This window comes from Lissotriton vulgaris, chromosome 3_1, assembly GCF_964263255.1.
Source record: "Lissotriton vulgaris chromosome 3_1, aLisVul1.2, whole genome shotgun sequence".
In the NCBI taxonomy this organism is placed as follows: Eukaryota; Metazoa; Chordata; class Amphibia; order Caudata; family Salamandridae; genus Lissotriton; species Lissotriton vulgaris.
Genome location: NC_141689.1, coordinates 1185628936 through 1185649619, shown reverse-complemented (window position 1 = coordinate 1185649619; position 20684 = coordinate 1185628936). Strand labels below are relative to the sequence as shown.

At 42.7% G+C, this 20684-nt stretch overlaps 1 protein-coding gene across 2 annotated transcripts in view; it reads right to left on the bottom strand.

The window, feature by feature from the left end:
• The window catches only part of LOC147727632 (phospholipid-transporting ATPase ABCA1-like), a 2839360-nt gene that overhangs the window by 1406598 nt on the left and 1412078 nt on the right, over nucleotides 1-20684 (bottom strand). For both annotated transcript variants that reach the window (XM_086961649.1, XM_086961650.1), the window contains exon 19: nucleotides 18583-18754. In XM_086961649.1, the coding sequence (XP_086817775.1) occupies nucleotides 18583-18754 (172 nt within the window). The remainder of the gene's footprint in view (nucleotides 1-18582; nucleotides 18755-20684) is intronic.

The window sequence follows — 20684 nt, the reverse complement described above, 5'->3', positions numbered from 1 at the left end:
ACCCTCAAGGCTCCGGGCTCACTCATCTTCGGGGCAGCTCCTTCGGCTGCGGCGTGCACGGGACTTCCTTTCAAAACCGGAAGTCCCGCCTGCCTTCATGCACTACAGTGCCTGACTTATTGCTTTGCTGCGGGCTGCGGAGGAGATCTCTTTTCCCCGCAATACCGAGGGGTAAACACCCTCGTAACTACAAATAACATTGGCATGCGGGGTGGGCACCGGCTAGGGCTTCAATAGGCGGGGTGGGCACCCACAGGAATTAGAATAAAAATGCGGGTAAATCGCGGGATGGGCGCCCGCAAAAGCCCACCAGGAGGGGGGAGTTTCAAAAAGCAGAATATAGCGCTCAGTCTGCAAATATGGCACAGGAAGGCTGTAGCAAGCCTTGGTAACATCAAGAAGGAGTCAGAAGTCCTGGGCAGCAAAAAGGGAGCACCTACCTCCTTTGGCAAAGGGAAAGTCCTCCAGGCATCCAGGGGCCGGGCAGGGCCCAGGGAGACAAGCCTTCCCCTGGGCCCCAGCAGCAGCACACCCCTGGTAGTCTCAAGTTGAAAACAAGAACATTTTACGTGGGGTCACAGCCCCTTTTTATACATACATTTCCTTTGTTTCCAAAGGTGCAGGCAAGGGGAGAACCAGATGCAACTGGTTCTGGAGCATTTTGTTTTGCTCAGCTCCCCTCTCTATTCACAGGACAGGTGAGGGACATCAGACGCACCACAAGGGGTGGAGCTAGCATTGTGGAGGAAAGGCCCAGCCCTATTCAGGTGCAACTCCTCCCTCCCATCTACATGCAGATCTCCCCATTCACCACCGGGCAGACCCATCCTGACTCCTGGAGCCAAGCACACCAGCCAGCTCATGTCAATCACAAGCCAGACAGTCAATTCACATTCACTGCACACAGAAATGCCAACTTCTAAAAGTGCACTTCTTCACTAGTCACATTAAATCTGTGCACACCATCGCGCAGCATTTAACCTCACGAGTTCGCACATACCAAACTCGACCCTGCACTCCCCACACATCAGGAACTACCATGGACACACATATCCCCCATGCATTCCTATGGGAGGGCAGGCCAATCTCACCATACGCACTCAGAGAGTGCACGCACTTTACACTGGGCCAAAGTGCTAAAGTGCGCAGAGACCACAATCAACTAACATCACAACATATTAAAATGTAAAAAGTTCAGGGGTGAACCTTCCAAAAGGGCCAAGTCCAACAGCTTGCTTGCATCTTTTATTGCATTAAACGCAGCAATAGCATCCGCAATGCCAGCATTGTGGTCCACAGCCACCATTGTACTGATTTTTGCGAAGGGAGATAGGGATAGGCCCACATTGTTATTGCCCTACATCCCTTATTGATGTGACAGTGAAGGTTCTGGGCAGGGTGCTATTGAGTAGGTCGTCTGAATGGGCAGAGGCCAACCAAATAATATCCGATCTACAATATGGGTTCCGAGACAGTAAATCTATGACAGATCAATGCCTCAACCTTTACCTTATAATTGCAAAATACACAAAGCTAAATTGGAGGCGTTGTATCTAACTTTTAGGGACCTTACTGCTGCCTTTGATCGAGTGAAACGCTGTAAACTCTGCAAACTCCTTGGAAAGCTTGAGGTGGATCCGGCAATAACAAAGGGCCATACGTATCATCAACCTGATTTGCGATTCTCAAATAGCGATTTTTAAGAAATCGCTATTTGAGAATCGCAAATAGGTATGTATGTACAAAATCACATTTTTTTTGCGATTTCTTAAAATTCCTTAATAGCGATTAGGAAACTGCGAATCACAATTAAGGAATACTTTCCCGTTCATTTTTATAGGCCAGGAGGCCCATAGGAATGATTGGGAAGTTATTCTCAATTTGGAGATTCTCAATTTGCTAATTGCAAATTGAGAATAATTTCAAGGGTGCAGGGGTGTCCAAAGAACACCCTGTTGCAGCCCTGAAATATGCATGGGTGCACATGTGGCGCACATACATGCCCTAAGGGCATGTATGTGCGTCAAATGGCACTTTGAAAAATGCAAAAATGTGCTTTTTTCAAGGAATTCGCAACTTACCACCAACTAGAAGTTGGTGGTAATTTGCGATTCTTTAAGGACATTTTGCTAATTTTTTTTGCTTCATACATTGCATTTGAGGAATCGCAAAATTTGCGATTCCTTAAATGCAATTGCAAAATAAGGAATCACAAATTTTGCGATTCCTTGTTTTGCACCAGATTTTGCTTTATAAGTACCATTTAGCAAATTTCGGCCTTTGCGAATGCGAATTTGCTTGATACATATGGCCCAAATACTCTTATGGCCCTATATTTTAACACTACTGCAGACCACAGACCATTTTACCTGCTTTAGTGGGGTCAGACAAGGTTCTACATTAGTGCAGTTTCTGTTTACACTATATATTAATGGTCTCAACTCTGCACTGACAGCCTTACAGGCTGATACCCCGAGGATAGGCAAAAGACCAGTCTGTTTTGTTGTACGCGGATGACGCTGTACTTCCTAAACGTACCCCGAAGGGTCTGCAGCTTTTTTGGGTGGGTTTGTGACTTTTATGGACACAATGGATCTGTCACCAAATTTAACGAAATCCCATATAATGGAATTTGGAAATCAGAGCAAGAATCCCTTTACATACATAGTAGGCACGCACAGTTTAGGGAAAGTACCGACCTTCTCGTATCTGCGTATTTTATTCGATGAGAAATTGAATTTTAAACACATTTTAGAGGAGAAGTGTCTAGAAATGTCAAGGTCCACTGGAGCAATTGTAAACTATGCTCACCGATTAGGCAACTGGTCATCTGGGATAATTTTAAAGTTATATAACTCCTTTAGTATTTCTAAAGTTTAATATGGTAGTGAGGAATGGGGATATAAGGTTGTTAACACTTTACAAATTGCAGAAAATAAACATTTTAGGTGAATGTTGAAAGTTCCTCAGAGTACTCCCGCGTACTCGGTTCACGAGGAATTGGAGTCTAAGTATATCTCGGATATCGTGGCTGTTAAACCCCTCATGTGTTGGGTGAAGATTTGGTCCAACAAGGAGGTAGGTTTTAACAGGCTGGTAATTCAGGACTGTCTCTCCCTTGATTATGCGTTAAAAGTCCGGTGGTTAAAATATGTAAAGGAACTTTTACTGCACTTGGACGTGAAGATCTGTTTATTAATCACAATAAGGTGGGACCTCAGGAAAAAGCGTTTAACAAAGATTTGTTTTTTAAATATGTCACAGCACATCATGAAGATAGGGAGATCAGGAAATCCACGGGGAGAGAATACATTTTAGTGAAGTCAGTGCAGGGCATGGAACCCTATTTAATTACAGGTTTTAGACGGAACATATTTCATCACTTATTGGCCTTACACCCCGACTTCAGGGTCTATGCAGAACATAGAGAACCCTGTGGCTGCGACAATAGGTCTCCACAGGACACTTTACATTTTGTCCTCCTCTGCCCATACTACTCACATCCTAGATGAGAAGGGGCTTTAAAAAAAGTTTAGATTTAGGCAGGCATGTGTTGCCTTATTGTTTTTACAACTTTCATCCAATGTTTTTACACTTTTTTTGTGTTTCTAACTTTTTAAGAACCACTAGAGGTGACCGATGGTGACAAGAGTATTTTCTTATTTTGCACTGTTTAAGGCTGTATAAAATTCTTGAAATGTGGGCCACTTTTTAGGATTAGGGTGAGGTTTTTTATGTTAAATTAATGTTAAATATTGATTATACTTTTAATTGAAGATAGGGCTGTTGGTAGTACTAGGAACGTATGAGACGAAGGGGGATACTAATATGCCATGGATCTTGTGCTGTTTTTCCTGGCCCACTTTGCTGTTTCATGGGAAATGTTTACATTTAATGTCTGTGTACTTTAAATTGTCTCTTTTATGGGCTTATTTGTATATGCTGAATAAAGATTGTTATTATTATTAGAGTGTGTGTGTGAATGGCTGTATGGGTGTGTATGTGGGTATGTGAACGGGTGCCTCTGTGAATGGGTGTATGAGTAGTTCCCTGAGTGTCAGTGGTTGTGTGAGTGGTTTTCTAGGTTTCTGAGTGGGTGTCTGTGAGTGGTTGCATGGGTATTTGAGTTATTTTCCGAGTCTATGAGTGGGTGTAGGGATGATTGTATGGGTATGTGAGTGGGTGTGTGAGTGAGTGTGTAAGTGGAATTTTGAGTTGGTGTATGAGCGCTTGTGAGACTGACTGTTTGGGTCTGTGAGTGCTGCCAATACCTTTCTCAAGCAATATTTATTTTAATGAAGCGGGACTCAAAACGCTAATAAATCCGTGGTTCCTTCACTCCGTATCCTGTTTCCTTCACGCCAGTGATCAAGAGCTCCAGAGAGCTCGAAATGCGTTTGGCTACAGAAAGGGAGTGGCAGCCTGTGCACCTAACTGCTGCATGCGGGGCCAAGTGAGGTAACCCTGATGTATGTGGTATCCTTACGAGGGCAAACTTTTGTTTGGAAGGAATACGTGCGGCTGTGTCCAGCCACGAGGATGCCCTGACGCTGGTTGGCGGATCCTTGTCACTTGCATCTACAAATGCTGTGAGGACATCGGGGGCCTGAGCCGCAGGATCATATTGCCAAAGGGAAACAGTGCTGCCAATACCTTCTCCTAACAAGGAACATTTATTTTAATGAGGCGCAGGAGCAGAACCCACTGGGGTTGATGAACTGTGAGTCCGGGGGCAGAACTTTGAACTATCATGATGAGCATGCCTGTGGCACATTGGGGTGGTACTCAAAATGCTAATAAATAAGCTGTTCCTTCACTCCGTATTCTGTTTCCTTCCTGCCAGTATTCAAGATCTCCAGAGAGCTCGAAACGCGTTTCGTTAAAGAAAGGGAGTGGAAGCCTGTTCACCTAACTGCTGTCTGCAGCGCCGAGTGCGGTAACCCTGATGTATGTGCATCCTTACGAGGGAAAACCTTTGTTTGGGGATAATACGTGCAGCTGTGTCCGGCCGTGTGGATGCCCTGACGCTGGTTGGCAGATCCTTGGCACTTGCATCTACAAGTGCTGTGAGGACATCGGGGGACTGAGCCGCAGGATCATAAGGAAGATGCGAACAGTGCTGCCAATACCTTTCTCCTAACAAGGAGCATTTATTTTATTAGGCGCAGAAGCGGAACCCACGAGGGAGGATGAACTGCGAGTCCGGGGGAGGCACTTTGAACTATCATGACCAGCATGCCTGTGGCCAATTGGGGTGGGACTCAAAATGCTAATAAATCAGCTGGTCCTTCACTCCGTATCCTGTTTCCTTCCGCCAGTGATGAAGAACTCCAGAGAGCTTAAAACGTTATTGGCTAAAGAAAGGAAGTGACAGCCTGTTCACCTAACTGCTGCCAGCGGGCCGAGTGTGGTAACCCTGATGTATGTGGCACCCTTATGAGAGCAACCTTTTGTTTGGAGAGAATATGTGCGGCTCTGTATATATATTCCCTACTAGCCCACCAGGTACCTCCAGTAAGTGCCACAGGTCTGCGTTGCAGAGAGGTGGCCTAGTCCATGCCCCTTTTTAGAGCTCTCTGAAACACAGCACTGTGGCACTTACTGGAGGTACCTGGTGGGCTAGTTGGACCCCAGGGACCCTCAGGATTCAAGAGGACTTAATTCCCCAACTTACAACGTGCCAGGGGGCGCATTTGCAAAGATGTTGAAAAAGGTGGCATGGCCTTTGTCTACCTCTCACCAATCCAACTGCGTGGGGCTTACTGGGGATAAAAGGTAGGCTAGTTGGCCCCTAAAGGACCCCCAGCAGTAAAGGGGACTTCAATCCACATCCAAGAGCATGCTAGGGAGCGCGTTTGTAGAGTGGTGGGCAAAGTGGGTGTGGCTTGGTACGAGTACTTACCAATGCTGCTGTGTGGGACTGACTGGAGGTAATAGTTTAGTAAGTTGGCCCCCCTGGATGTCCTTGGGGGCCAACTACCACTCTTGTTACCTTCAGTAAGTCCCACAGAGTGGAATTGCTAAGGCGTCTTCGGAGGCCATGGCCCGATTTCTCTACCACTCTCCAAACGTGCCTCGTGGCAGACTACGGGATGGGGATGAAGTCCAATTTAGTCCTGAGGGAGTTTGGGGGCCAAAAATCCCTCCTGGTACCTCCTGTAAGTCCTATGCAGCGGAATTCCTGAGCGTTGGTTGGACGCTCAGCACCCTTTCTCAACCACTCTGCAAATGTGACTACTAGTTAAAGCAGCATATTTCTGCACCTCTGACTTAGAGGTAGGTTTAATCCCCCTGCCCTATTATGTGCTAGGGCCTTACAGAGGAGGTCATGCCAATCACAGGAGTACCCCAAACATAGTGTTCCCTTGTGTATGTAGGTGTTTTCACTGTATTCTAAGTGTCTTTTAGCATAGCACTGGCTCTAGGCCTGGTTAGTCAGAGTCAGTTACCACCAGTATGCATCTGAAAAAGTTGTGGGCACAGGATGATTTTGCAACAAGACCTCTTTCTGCTCCTCTGTTGGCTCTTTCTGCACATGTCTTGCTTCTTCCTGCACTTTTCCTCGTCTTTGTAGACTTCTGTTGCTTTTTCACGCATTTCTTCTGCTTCTTTCTGTGCGTTCTTTCTTCCTTCATCACGTGTCCTACCTCTGTAGGCATAGTTAGAAACTAGCATTTAAAAAACCTTTGAAATTCACTTTAAAAACCATAGGTTTCAGGAAAGTTATAATTTGGAATTAGCATTTAAAAAACCTTTAAAATTCACTGAAAGCACCATAGTTTTCAGACACGTTATAGTTAGAAATTAGCATTAAAAAACCTTTGAAATTCACTGAAAAACCATACATTTCAGGGCTGTTATAGTTAGAAATTAGCATTTAAAAAACCTTAGAAATTCACTGAAAAAAACATAGGTTTTAGGGGTGTAATATAGAGCGTGACATTTCACTCGTACAAAACCATAGAAATTCCTCCTTTATAGTTAGTTCTGCGAACTATAACTCACGCGCCCGCAATGCTCTGCTGATGATGTCGCATATTACATCATTCATGACATGGTCAGTGACATCACTGATGACATCTCAAATGACATCACTGATGACATCATCCACGTGACAATCTGATACACCTCATTGCACACTAGGGTAACCTTCGATCATTCACTTTAAAATACAGAGTACCATATTTGAAACCATTGACACACCAATTCCAGTCACTACATACCCACTCACTGATTCCTAAGTCTACACACACATCTACCCATTCACCCACAGAATCACATATACATGCAGTCACTGATCAATAGAACACTATCAAATGCGCTCATACACCTCTACAGACATTGACACATGAGCAGTCCTCCTAGTTGGTTATGCAGTCAACCTACTCACTCATTAAAAGAATCCCTCACACTAACATTTACTCACCCACACAGTTATACACACAACACCTCATTTATTCATACACATAGTAACTCATAGTTATTATTTTAAAAAATCACTATTACAATTATACACTCAATCAGTTACTCTCACAATCACTGACTCTTATGTATACGTATTTACGTACACCAACTCTCACATACAATGCCTTTTATTTTTGTACTCTGTTGGAGATGTACCACTGAGGCATATATTGGCTCAACACACAAATAAACACACTCAGTCACCCAAACAACTGTTTCCACATTCACGCTTAAACCCATACAACTACTCAATCAACCACTCACACATCTATGCATAGAGTGACACACTCCCATCCAACCACACAGACACTCAGTCTCCAATACAAATACTCAGCAAACTAATCAATAACTAATATAGACACTCCTGTAGTTAGTGACTGATGCAGGAGGTTATACAACAACAGAGACAGTGATGTACATTCACATAGTTTAGTTACTAACCCATATATTTAGTGAGAGACTTTTAATTACTCACTTAACTAGACAGTCAGACAGCTACAAAATCCTCCATCTAGACAGTTATATATCCACTCGATATTCAATACAGATTGGTATATATATATAATACATATTTAAATTTCAAACAAAACCACATTCACTGGATGATGTCATCAGTGATGTCAACATTGATGTCACTGACCATGTCATGAATGATGTAATAATTGACATCAGCAGCAGTGCATTGTGGCGTGCAAGTTATAGTTAGCAGAACTAACTATAACGGAGGAATTTCTATGGTTTTGTACAATTGAAATGTCCAGCTATTTATAACATCCCTGAAACCTATGGTTTTTTCAGTGAATTTCTAAGGTTTTTTAAATGCTAATTTCTAACTATAACGTCCCTGAAACCCATGTTTTTTCCAGTCAACATAGATGAGGAGATACCGCGTCCCAGAAACATGAGACATGGAAAATAGACATTTTTGCAACACCAACCCCCCTTGCACAACATCGCCCAGAAGTGCTTTAAAAACTATGCATGCTGGGACTGGTAGTCACAGTACATGGAGTGACTTTCCAGTGATGTCTACGATAGGCATTTACCAATTGGGGCGGAGCTGCATATAACCAATCAGCATAGGGCATGATACTTCATCTGTGATACCCGCCCTACACCTGAACTCATACACCACTGGCACTGAGGAAGGCTCAAGTTATTGCCGAAATGCATTCGCCGAATATGGTGGTGAAACTGCTTTCTGTACCTCTGTGAAGGAATAAATGGTGTTTCCTCGTGTTCCCCTGCTGTGGCCTCGCACTTTGTCTATGGAGGAAGTGGGAATGTGATATATATATATATATATATATATATATATATATATATATATATATATATATATATATACTTATATATTACCTACTGGCGGTCGCCAGTAAGTAGTTTTAGTTAGGACCTAGTTTCCATAAGAAATCAACAACATTCTATTGGGAATAACTTTGGCGCCGGTGGACGAATCTTCGCAAATTTCCCAAAGAAGATGGCGCACTTCGCTTCTTCAAAAGTCATTTTCAATCGTTTGGAATATCGGCGTTTGGGCAGATATGACCCACGGACACGGTTTATGACTTTTCTTGAGAAACATTTGGATTTGGATTATCATGTCCTATACTTTGGAATTTTTGAAAGACTGACTTTGAGGATGCTATAAATTACTCAAGTCCATGGATGCTGCTGGGAACGCCCCCAGCAACACCCATTGCACCCCCCTTTTTAACGCAGGACACTGTGTTAAAGGGATTGATATTTATCAGGAAGGATTATGCCACAAAAAGTGGCTTAGTCCTGCCTGATAAATATCACTCAGTCTTCTGGGCCACAGGAACGTCACAAAAAGTGACGTTCCGGAGGCGCAAGGGGCTCGTAAATAAGGCCCCATAGGTTTCACACTCGTTATAGTTAGGAATAGCATTTAAAAAACCTTTGAAATTCACTGAAAAAACCGTAGGCTTCACACCAGTTATCGTTAGCTGGACATTTTACTCATACAAAACCATTGAAATTCCCTCATTATAGTTAGTTGTACTCACTATAACTCGGGCGCCTGCAATCCACTGCTGATGATGTCACATATTACATCATTCATGACATGGTCAGTGACATCACTGATGACATCTCAAATGACATCATATATAAATGATATCATATATATATATATATATATATATATATATATATATATATATATATATATATATATATATATATATATATATATATATATATATATATATATATATATATATATATATATATATACTACTATTATAAAGAGAGAACACAAACCTTTGAGCCAGGTAAACTCGAAAAGTACGCCACCAATCAAAACACCCAAGACATCTTTGAAAACCTCAGGGCAAGCAGAAGGACATAGGCTATTAAAAATACAAAATATACGTTGTTTAAAAAATTTCGAAATAAAAATAAAGTAGTCCCTTGCAAGTAGCGCCGGCCGTGACGTCTGCGTGATGACATCATTTGCGTTTGCGCTCCCTGGCAACACTTCCGGAAATGGCGCCGAAGATCGCAACCTGCTGGGAGGACTGCCACGGCCCTGCTTGCTGCTGGGCGAAGTGGCGGCCTGTGCGGGCGGGGCGCATGGAGAGTGGCGGCCTGTGCGGGCGGGGCGCCTGGAGAGTGGCGGACTGTGCGGGCGGGGCACCTGGAGAGTGGCGGCCTGTGCGGGCGGGGCACCTGGAGTGTGGCGGCCTGTGCGGGCGGGGCGCCTGGAGCGGGACCGGCGGCTCAGGTAAGGATCAGGCTCTCCAGGACACGGGCAGGAGGGGGCCGGGACGGAAGGGGGTTGGGACTGGAGGGGGCCGGGCCGGGGCAGGAGGGGGCGGGAGGGGGCCAGGGGAAGAAGTGCTCGCAAGCCTCAAATGCTGCCCCCAGCCCCTTTCTGCCCCAGGCAACGCTGGGGTGGGCTGCTAGTATATATATATATATATATATATATATATATATATATATATATATATATATATATATATATTACCTACTGGCGGTCGCCAGTAGGTAGTTATAGTTAGGATTTTTTTCAATGTTAAATCTCAAAATTCTATTTGGAATAACTTTGGCACCGGTTGACGAATCTGCCTGAAAATTTCCTGAAAATGGCCTCGTCGAGCTCCGGTCCTTCCTTGAAAGTTTGGGGGGGATACGTCAAGCGGGGGCCGAGATAAAAGGGGGGTCCCAAAACGCGTTTTCCCCATGTAAATTTCCATAGGGCGGTCGATTTTACTTTTAGCCCGAACGGCTGAATGGATTTTCACCAAACTTGGCAAAATTGAAGGGACTGGTAGCCCGATGTGCCTTTGCTATGTCTCAAGATATGTGCTGCAGTGGATTTTGAGTAATTTAGGTGCAAAAATATATATATATCTATAGGCGCTCTCCGGTGCGCGCACCGGAGTGCGCTCCAGGCGCGACACGCGACTTGCGCGCAGGAAGCTGATTGGCTCTTGGGTGTCTGTAAACATTCTAAACAGTCTGGAGCGGCCGCCATCTTGTGTCTCGGTAAAATCGAGACACAAGGGGTTTGAAAAAAAAAGGGGCAAATGACCATAAGGGGGAAGAGTAGACCCCCTCTGACCCCCTAGGTTTGATGTAGGGGCTAAAATAGGGTCCTGCGGGGCATTACATTTTTTATTTTTTTTTTCGTTTTGCGCGGGGGAAGCGCATGGTACGCGCACCGGCGAAGCACAGGGAAAATCCAGGACCATATTTATGAAGGCCTTGCGCTGCCAGTTTTGCGCCTCCTGTGCGTCAATTTTTGTGACGCACCAGCGGTGTAAAAAAATGCGCATTGTTATGCAATATTTAAAAAGTGACGCATCTATCTAGATGCGTCACTTTTTAAATATAGTGCAACGAGGCACATTTTTTTACACTGCTGGTGTGATGCGTCACTTTTCTGTGCGCACTCCTTATGACATTCCAGATGTGTCATATTTAATGTAAGACGAATCATGTTGCAAGGAGTTACAGATACATCAGTATTTCTGACATATCTGTAAACATAAAAGTGACGCGAGGCAGGCGCAAGATTTTGACGCAACAGCATCCTAAAAGTGACGCAGAGAAATCTTATAGATTTCAGTACGTCGTTATTACCAAGCTTTTTGCGGGGGAATGCCCCCTCTGCATACATTATACCTGATGCAGATATAATGTGGCGCAGAGTTTTAAAAAGTGACCCATGTACCTAGATGCGTCACTTTTTAAAAATAGCGTCAGGTATAATGCATGCAGAGGGGGTGTTCTCCCGCAAAAAGCTTTGTAATAGATACGCAGTGAAATCTTTGAGATTTCACTGCGTCACTTTTAGGATGCTGTTGCGTCAAAATCTTGCGCCTGCTTTACAGCAGGTGTTAGACTGACGCAAGACCTTTCACATGGTGCTTTTTCCATGTGAAAGGACACATTACTGGAGTTGCGTCACTTTTGTGACGCACTCCAGCAATGCGTTACTTGGAATGTCATAAGGAGTGCGCACAGAAAAGTGACGCATCGCACCAGTGGTGTAAAAAAATGTGCCTCGTTGCGTTATATTTAAAAAGTGACGTATCTAGGTAGATGGGTCACTTTTTAAAATCAAGCGCCACATTATATCTGCGTGAGGTATAATGCATGCAGAGGGGGTGTTCCCCCGCAAAAAGCTTTGTAATAGCGACGCAGTGAAATGTTTGAGATTTCACTGCGTCACTTTTAGGATGCTGTTGCGTCCTTTAAATATAGTGCAACGAGGCACATTTTATTACACTGCTGGTGTGATGCGTCACTTTTCTGTGCGCACTCCTTATGACATTCCAGATGTGTCATATTTAATGTATGACGAATCATGTTGCGAGGAGTTACAGATACGTCAGTATTTCTGACATATCTGTAAACATGAAAGTGACGCGAGGCAGGCGCAAGATTTTGACGCAACAGCATCCTAAAAGTGACGCAGAGAAATCTCATAGATTTCAGTACGTCGTTATTACCAAGCTTTTTGCGGGGGAATGCCCCCTCTGCATACATTATACCGGATGCAGATATAATGTGGCGCAGAGTTTTAAAAAGTGACCCATGTACCTAGATGCGTCACTTTTTAAAAATAGCGTCAGGTATAATGCATGCAGAGGGGGTGTTCCCCTGCAAAAAACTTGGTAATAATGACGCAGTGCGTCACTTTTAGGATGCTGTTGCGCCAAAATCTTGCGCCTGCTTCACAGCAAACCTTTCACATGGTGCTTTTTCCATGTGAAAGGACACATTACTGGAGTTGCGTCACTTTTGTGACGCACTCCAGCAATGCGTTACTTTTGTGTTTACAGATACGTCAGAAATACTGACATATCTGTAACTCCTTGCGAATTGATTAGTCATATATTAAATATGACATATCTGGAATGTCATAAGGAGTGCGTCCACAAAAGTGACGCATTGCTGTTTTCACGTAGCGATGCGTCACTTTTCAGAAATGAGGCCTCCAGTTTATTCACTGTGTCATAACTTTCTTTTCTAACACTCACCTTCTTTCATTCCTCCTACTTCACTTCCTTTCACCTCTCATACCTTTCTGTTCTTTCTTACTCATTCTCCTTTCAATTATCAATGCACTATATTTCACTTACTCTTCATTTTTTTAAGAATATAGCTCTTTGATGAGAATTGGAGGTAGTTCTGAACAGAACTTTTGGTTTTCTTCTTTTAACTGAACAGGAACAAAAACAGGGAATGGAAACTGCTCAACAGGAGCAAAAAGAAAACAAAAAAATTAGGGGTGGGAAGGGCAGCGATGGTTCTCCAATGCTCGAACCATGAGCAGGACACTTTGCTCCCCATAGATGAGGAGTTGATTGCAGTATCTGCATTTGACGACCCCATGGTTAAATGCAGGTTGTATGTGTGCCACCTGCTCCTGCGATTGCTCTCTCCCAGAAGAAGTTGCTCCTCCGGTTGATGTAGAGGCCCCATCTCTGGGAACCTCTTGTGCCAGAGCCCTGACACTTTCCCGGGCAAAATTCTGGGGGTGCCTCCTCTCCACATGGCGAATCATGGTAAAGTTGCCAAAAGAGTACTTTTTTTGGGGGTTACCCCGTGACAGGACCTGTTTGCAGATCCTGCACTCCACTTTTGGTGCATTCACCTTTTTCTGGTCTGCTGGAAACTTAAAAAATTTCCAGATGAAATGCTCTTTGACCTTCGGCTGAGGAGGCTCTTCCTCAATGAATTCAGGCTCATCTTCACTGCTGGATGGTCTGGCAGCCATGATTATCCAAGAAATATGCAAGAGCAAAAAGGCAGGTCTTTCAGTCACAAAAGTGAAAGAAGAAGTGAAGGAAATGGGTGGGGATTTCATTCATTGTAAAAAAAAACTGTTAGCAACCAATGAAAAGTGTTATTTTAGGGTCACATGACCCGACGCGTTTACGCTGCGCGCTCCGGAGCACTTCCGGTGCGTTTACGCAGCGCGATCGTAGGCGCTTCCGGGGCGCAAACGTGGCGCGATCGTAGGCGCTTTTGCGTGCGTTTACGCGCCGCAAACGTAGGCGCTTCCGAGGGCACTTACGTTGCGCGCCGAAGTGACGTCATCAAACTTTTACAGAAATGCACAATCATTTTCCTTATTAAAAAAAACTAATTTTATTTGTATGGTACGAAATGTTTTGCATTATTATTAACTTTTCATTCATATTTTTTTTCACGAACGACAGTTGCGCTCTGGGTGCGCTTTCAGATGAGCTCACGGAAAAGCTTACCGGAGAGCTTAGCTGAAAGCTTCCCGGAGCGCGCACCCAGAGCGCAAAAGAAAAAAATTATATAAAAAAAATGAATACTTTAAAAAAAACAGCAAATTGTAAAAAAAAAAAAAAGGTTAGAAACTCGATATACAAAGGAATTAGCATTTAAAAAACCTATGAAATTCACTGAAAAAACCATAGGTTTCACACCAGTTATAGTTAGGAATTAGCATATAAAAAACCTATTAAATTCACTGAAAAAACCATAGGTTTCACACCAGTTATAGTTAGCTGGAAATTTTACTGATATAAAACCATTGAAATTCCCACGTTATAGTTAGATAGACTCACTATAACTTGCGCGTGCAATGCACTGCTGATGATGTCTTAATAAGCCAGTTAACCAATCAATTTTTAAAAACCATCCATTTAGACACTTATTTAAACATTTATTCTTCCATCAACTTTTACATATACATATATAAAATATATTTATTTTTCAGAAAGACACACATTCACTGGATGGTGTCATCAGTGATGTCATGAGTGATGTCACTGACCATGTCATGAGTGATGTAATATGTGACGTCATCAGCAGTGCATTGCGCGCGCAAGTTATGGTGAGTCCATCTAACTATAACGTGGGAATTTCAATGGTTTTATATCAGTAAAATTTCCAGCTAACTATAACTGGTGTGAAACCTATGGTTTTTTCAGTGAATTTAATAGGTTTTTTAAATGCTAATTCCTAACTATAACTGGTGTGAAACCTATGGTTTTTTCAGTGAATATATATATATGTATGTATATATATATATGTATGTATATATATATATATATATATATATATATATATATATATATATATGTATATATATATATATATATATATATATATATATATATATATATATATATATATATATATATATATATATATACATATATATATATATATATATATTAACTACTTTTGGGTCATAGGAATAGTGCCCGACGATTCAATCTCAGTTACTGGTCCCCACCAGTACGGTAATTGTAAAACATAAATAGTATCTCTGAGAAGTTACAAAATAAACAAACGTGATTCTTGTATTGTTTCCTTCTTTATTCCTTCATTATTTCGATGATTCACTTATAGAGCAATTTAGCCAACATGTGTTTTGTGCTCACTAGCACTCATTCAGGGCTCTCAGATTACTTATTGTGCTCCAATAAGATGAATCCTAGCATTTGGATTAATATTCAATCTGCTGTGTTCTGCATAAGTATCACTCAAGTGTCAATGTGGTGTTTATTCCACACTTTTCAAATTTATTCTAAGCGTATTTCTCATATGCATCCTTTGCACAAACCATGGTGCCGATTATGATAGCGGATAATCCGCATCCTCTGGCCCGGCGGAAGCCACCGCCGACCCGGAGAATGCGGATTAACCGCTGCGGACTGAGAAAAGACCCACCGCCAGATTAGGATGGCTGGGGCATCTTTTATCCGTCCGCCGCTTTTCCGCCGCGGTAGCCTTCCGACTGCGGTGGAAAAGCTCTAACATGGCTGGCGGTGTCTATCAGACACCGCCAGCCATATTAGGATGGCGGCGCTCCTATGCCTTTCCACGGCGGCATTTCCGCCGTGGAAAGGCATACAGTGTTTTCTTTGGGGGTCCGTTGTGGGCCCCCAGGGGTGAAGTGGGAATGGGGGGTGCACATGGGGGTACCTATGGTACCCCCCTGTCTTTGCGTGCACGAAGCGGCAGGCACCACGCTGTGCCTGACGCTTCGTGCATGCAAAGGTAAACATGCATGCACCCACCGCAATGTTAAAAATACAGGATGTGACCGCCAGGTTGGCGGTCACATCCTAATTCGCACAGAGGGACAGCCGCTGCCCCTGCCCCTGCGGACGGTCCCTCCTCCTCTGGGGTGGCGGACGGACGCAGGTCCGTCCGCCATCCTAATAGGCCCCCATGTTTGGATACTAAAGTGTAACCTTTGTTAAATTATTAAATATTATTTCCAAAAGTCCTGACGGTATGGTAATTGATGAATCCCACTGATTCGATATACACTACTTGCTCATAGTTCACCTGTCTTCACGTCTAGTTGCACTCACAAATACGACGCTAAGTCGCAGGAGCATAACTAGATGCAGGTTTCCCTTGATGAACTAAAGAGGAGAACTTTCCAACTCATGCTTTTTGCCCACTTGTCTTTTTCTGTTCACGTCCACATATTCACACTGTAAAATTGTATTTTCTCTTCTCTAGATTGTGATACCAAGGTTAGCCTGCCTGTGACCACTCCTGGGGCTAAAGGGGAGGAGCTTTAAGTACGTGCACATTGTTTATAGGTGTGAATTTGAGGTGAATCACAAGATATACCGTTTGCGCATCACAAAAGAATGTAGAGGCACTGTCCTTGTTTACAGAATATAGACAATGTTAACACAGGACAAACATTATACTTATAAACCTGATCTAACAGCTACCAATAGATTGTAAGAGTAATACCCATTTTGTGTTTGCATGCTGAATAGCTACACTGATTGGTATGAATGTCACGAAGCACAGAGCGAAAAGTGCATGGCAATAACAATTCCAACATGTGAATCACAACGTGCAGTGCATTCCGTGCTATACACTGCATGGAATAACATCAGAATGTGAAAAAAAATTAATTATCTCCTTTATTATATCCTGTTTTTACATAACTGACATGCAAGGGAATTATCGGTCCCTAAAATCAATTGGCATCCACAATCTGGTATTTGAATGTTGAATGATGGATTGGAAGGTTTGGTTGGTTTATATCTTTGTAAGCCCACAGCAAAAAGCCACAGAAATTTAATAACATATAACATTCTGGGACCCCAAAAGTCCTGATGAAAGTTGGATGACCTGATTGGTGAATAAAACCAGATGAAACATGTTGACCTGGGGACGTTGATGCCACTAAGCTATCCATACACATCCTGCCCTAGTTTAAAATATGCCAAAGGAGCTCTATCAGTAAATTGAAGCATTATGGGTATCACCCGGAGGCCTTTGTATCTTCCTTTTTCTGGTTGTAGTTTAAACTAACTGAGGGATTGAGCCCACTGGGTATCTTCTATTATACCGGGTGTGGGCTCGATGATGAAGCATGCCACATAGAAATGTGTTGATGAGAGTGTACAAAAACAGGAGGTCTTTCTCTAATTACAGGATAATTTGTGAGAACAGGAGATGACCTCCCGTTCTAATTTGGTCTAAAGCTAAATACCCATTCCTTCCTGCACAGTATAAACCAATCTAAATCAAACTGATTCCACTCAAGTGCGTTACCCTTCATAAACCTCCAGCAGACTGAAATCATCTCACTCAGCCACAACATGTACATGTACATAAGATCCTTATTCCATCTGGCATTTTCACAGCCTATTGGCTGCTGTATGCTAGTAACAATCTGTTTATTAAACTACTATTTTTGAATTCCATTGCTAAAGCTATACCATTTCATGCTATATTGTGATTCATTATTCCGAACAGTCATTTTTTATTCCATTATTTGTTTGACATCTGATGCTTCTTTCTCCTTGCACTCATCACTTTAGAAGGGAAGAGTTGTATCTGGCATGCTACAGAAATGTTACTCTGATGGCAGGATCCAGGGACTACCCTTCTCAGCAAACTTTTACTGAATTGTGACCCTTTCCCAGTTTTCAAAAATAGTATATATTTCCAGCACATGTCTGTGAAGAGGTAAAGCTGAGATTAGATGTAAAATGTCCTAGTTTCATGGCAGAAATAAGGTTTCTTAACCATATCTTGTTCTGTTGCCTGCTTTCTCCAATGTCTTGTTAGTTGTCCTGATAAGTTGTTTTAATATCACTCGTTACATGTATTTAGCTTGGTTTTCAACTTCCCAAAATATTTAGCAATTACTATTTCATGGCTTAAGACTACTTCATTCCATTTAGATAACAGAGCAATTTATTTTATAAACCTTTCTCTCAAAAGTGGGAGTAGTGAGCAATCAAAGTATAATCCATGGAGTGGCGAAGAGGCTGGAAGTCAAATACAGTATGACATAGCAATCAACTCAAGACACTCAATAGCCAAATGAATTAGATCTTTTATGAATATTTGATTTACAGGAGAAGGGTATGGTATAAAACCACAAAAATGTGCTCTATGCTTTTAGTCCATCCGCCCCCCTCCACCCAACAGATGGCTTCTGGTGTCTCTGCACTTGCAAGGAGATAATAGAAAATTGGCCACCCTTATTAAGGAGAATTGAAGAAAAAAGTATCATTTATGTCGTAAAATCAATTTAAGTATTGGCAAACATTCAGTATGACATTTTATTTGATAATGATGTTACTTATTTCAAAACAATGGTAAATGTCTTACATAGTAGTAGTTTTCCCTGCTCCATTATGTCCAAGGAATGATGTTATCTGCCCTTCATAGAAGTTTAGACTGAGCCCATCCACTGCCAATTTTTTACCAGTCTTGTAAATCTTCACTAAGTTCTTAATAGACACTCCTTGGGCCAAGTGAGTTGGTTCAGCTTCAAAAATATCTTTATTAAAGAACAAAAACATTTATTCACGTTAGTTTAAAGGATCCACATTCTTCATTGTATATTTCAAACATATATTTTTGATTTTGGCCAATTATTGCATGCCAAATGCTTTCACATGTAGTATAAAACCACAAACAGAACCCGAGACCCTGTGAATGATGGAGAAAACTGTGCATGTGCAATGTGTCAGAAGTCTGCACTTGACCCACCAGAGAAACATAGTTTGTGTAGGTAAGAGTGATGTTGGGGATGGTTAGCATTAAACAGCAGCATTTATCTTTCTAGTAGAATGCTGTACAGCAGAGCTCCAAAACCAATGACATGCCATGCATCACACTTAATATGTTTAACAGCATGGAGTATCATACACAGCAAAAGAACACTTTAGGGAAATGGATTCTGACTCATCCAACCTTCATGAGTTTTTGTGCTGTTGGACTACCTGGTTTTTTACCTGTACTGTGAGTGAATCATACTAACATAGTCTCTCTCACTGACTCTAAACTCCATTAACATGAATTGGGTGTGCCAGCAGTCAGTGTTTACATTCCAAACAAGCTGCACAACTGGATCAAGTGGCTCTAGGTTGGCTGCAGATAAATATGTGTGCATAGCCATCGGCACATGTATGAGTACTGAGTGAGTGCGGCTACCATTAAGCTTAGTGCAGCATCTACACACAGGTAACCGTATGCTGAAGGGACTCTTCATAGATTGGTGCAGACCTTTTATGAGCCTAAAACTGTGAGTGGCCATTCATAGTGTAAGTCGGAGGTGTTTAACTGAAAAGGGTGTGTGCTAACTGCATTGTACCTTATGCACGAAAGTACAGTTTCACCATAGTTAGGCCTAGAGAATCAGGTGACACACCAATCATATGGAAAACATGCATCCCAAGTGCAGATTTAATATCACTTGTCATATCTGTACTCTTTCTACCACTTCAAGAATTATCATATTTCTGGGACTCAGCTCCTAAAAAGAATATTGGCTTTTTCCTCCTACTCACCTGGCTCCCCACACAATAGGCCAGTGATTAGGCCTGTTTCTAGGACAGCACAGGGTGGATACGGAATCTGCATGCAGTAATTTTTTTGCATTACACCAGGCCTAGGACGACTCCTCCCAAGGAGAAGAAAGGGGAGATGGCCAGGCCTCTGAAGCCAATTGCAGGTGAGGCTCCCCTATGAATTTGTGAAGGGAAGGCACCAGCCAGCTCTGGTAGTTGCTAGCATGGTTTAAGACTGTCAGTGAGGTCTTTTAACAGACCACTTCAAGTCACCATCTTGGAATGCCCACAAATGCTGTGAAGGAAGGATGGGACTGTGTGACATGATGATTCATCATCATAAAATTGGGTGATGAGCCTACTTTAAGGACATTTCACTGCCACTTAATAAGGAGGAATTGAACAAGCGACAGAGAGAGAAAAAGAAAGAGAGAGACAGAAATTGGATTGAGCAGGAATATGAAAAATATCAGACACCTCTTTGGGGTACTGGTGGATCCCAAACTTTGACTGGATGGAACTCTGTAAATGTATCTCTCAGGGGCCAGTGGCCCCAGGGGCCTCATATGCTATAAAAGAATGTATAACGATGGACGTGCTGGGGACCCAAGAGGAAATGGATCCCGCTCCTATTACAGGCAACCCCAGGCAGAGAAGATCAAACACTAGACAAAGAAGATGGGGCAAAGAAGAAAAACAGGTCCTAGAATCTATAGGGAATATTAGTAGCTAGGAGGTCAAAAATTGACTCTCCCAGTGGCTAGAGGCAAATACCATGAACAAAACTAGCTCAACTTCACCTAAATCATCCAAACTGGGCCAAAGAAAATAGGAAAAGAACTGTGGTTCCGAATGCGAGTGGGACACAAATAGTGTCCTCCTCTCAACATTCCATGAATTCCCCAGTTAGGGCAAAGC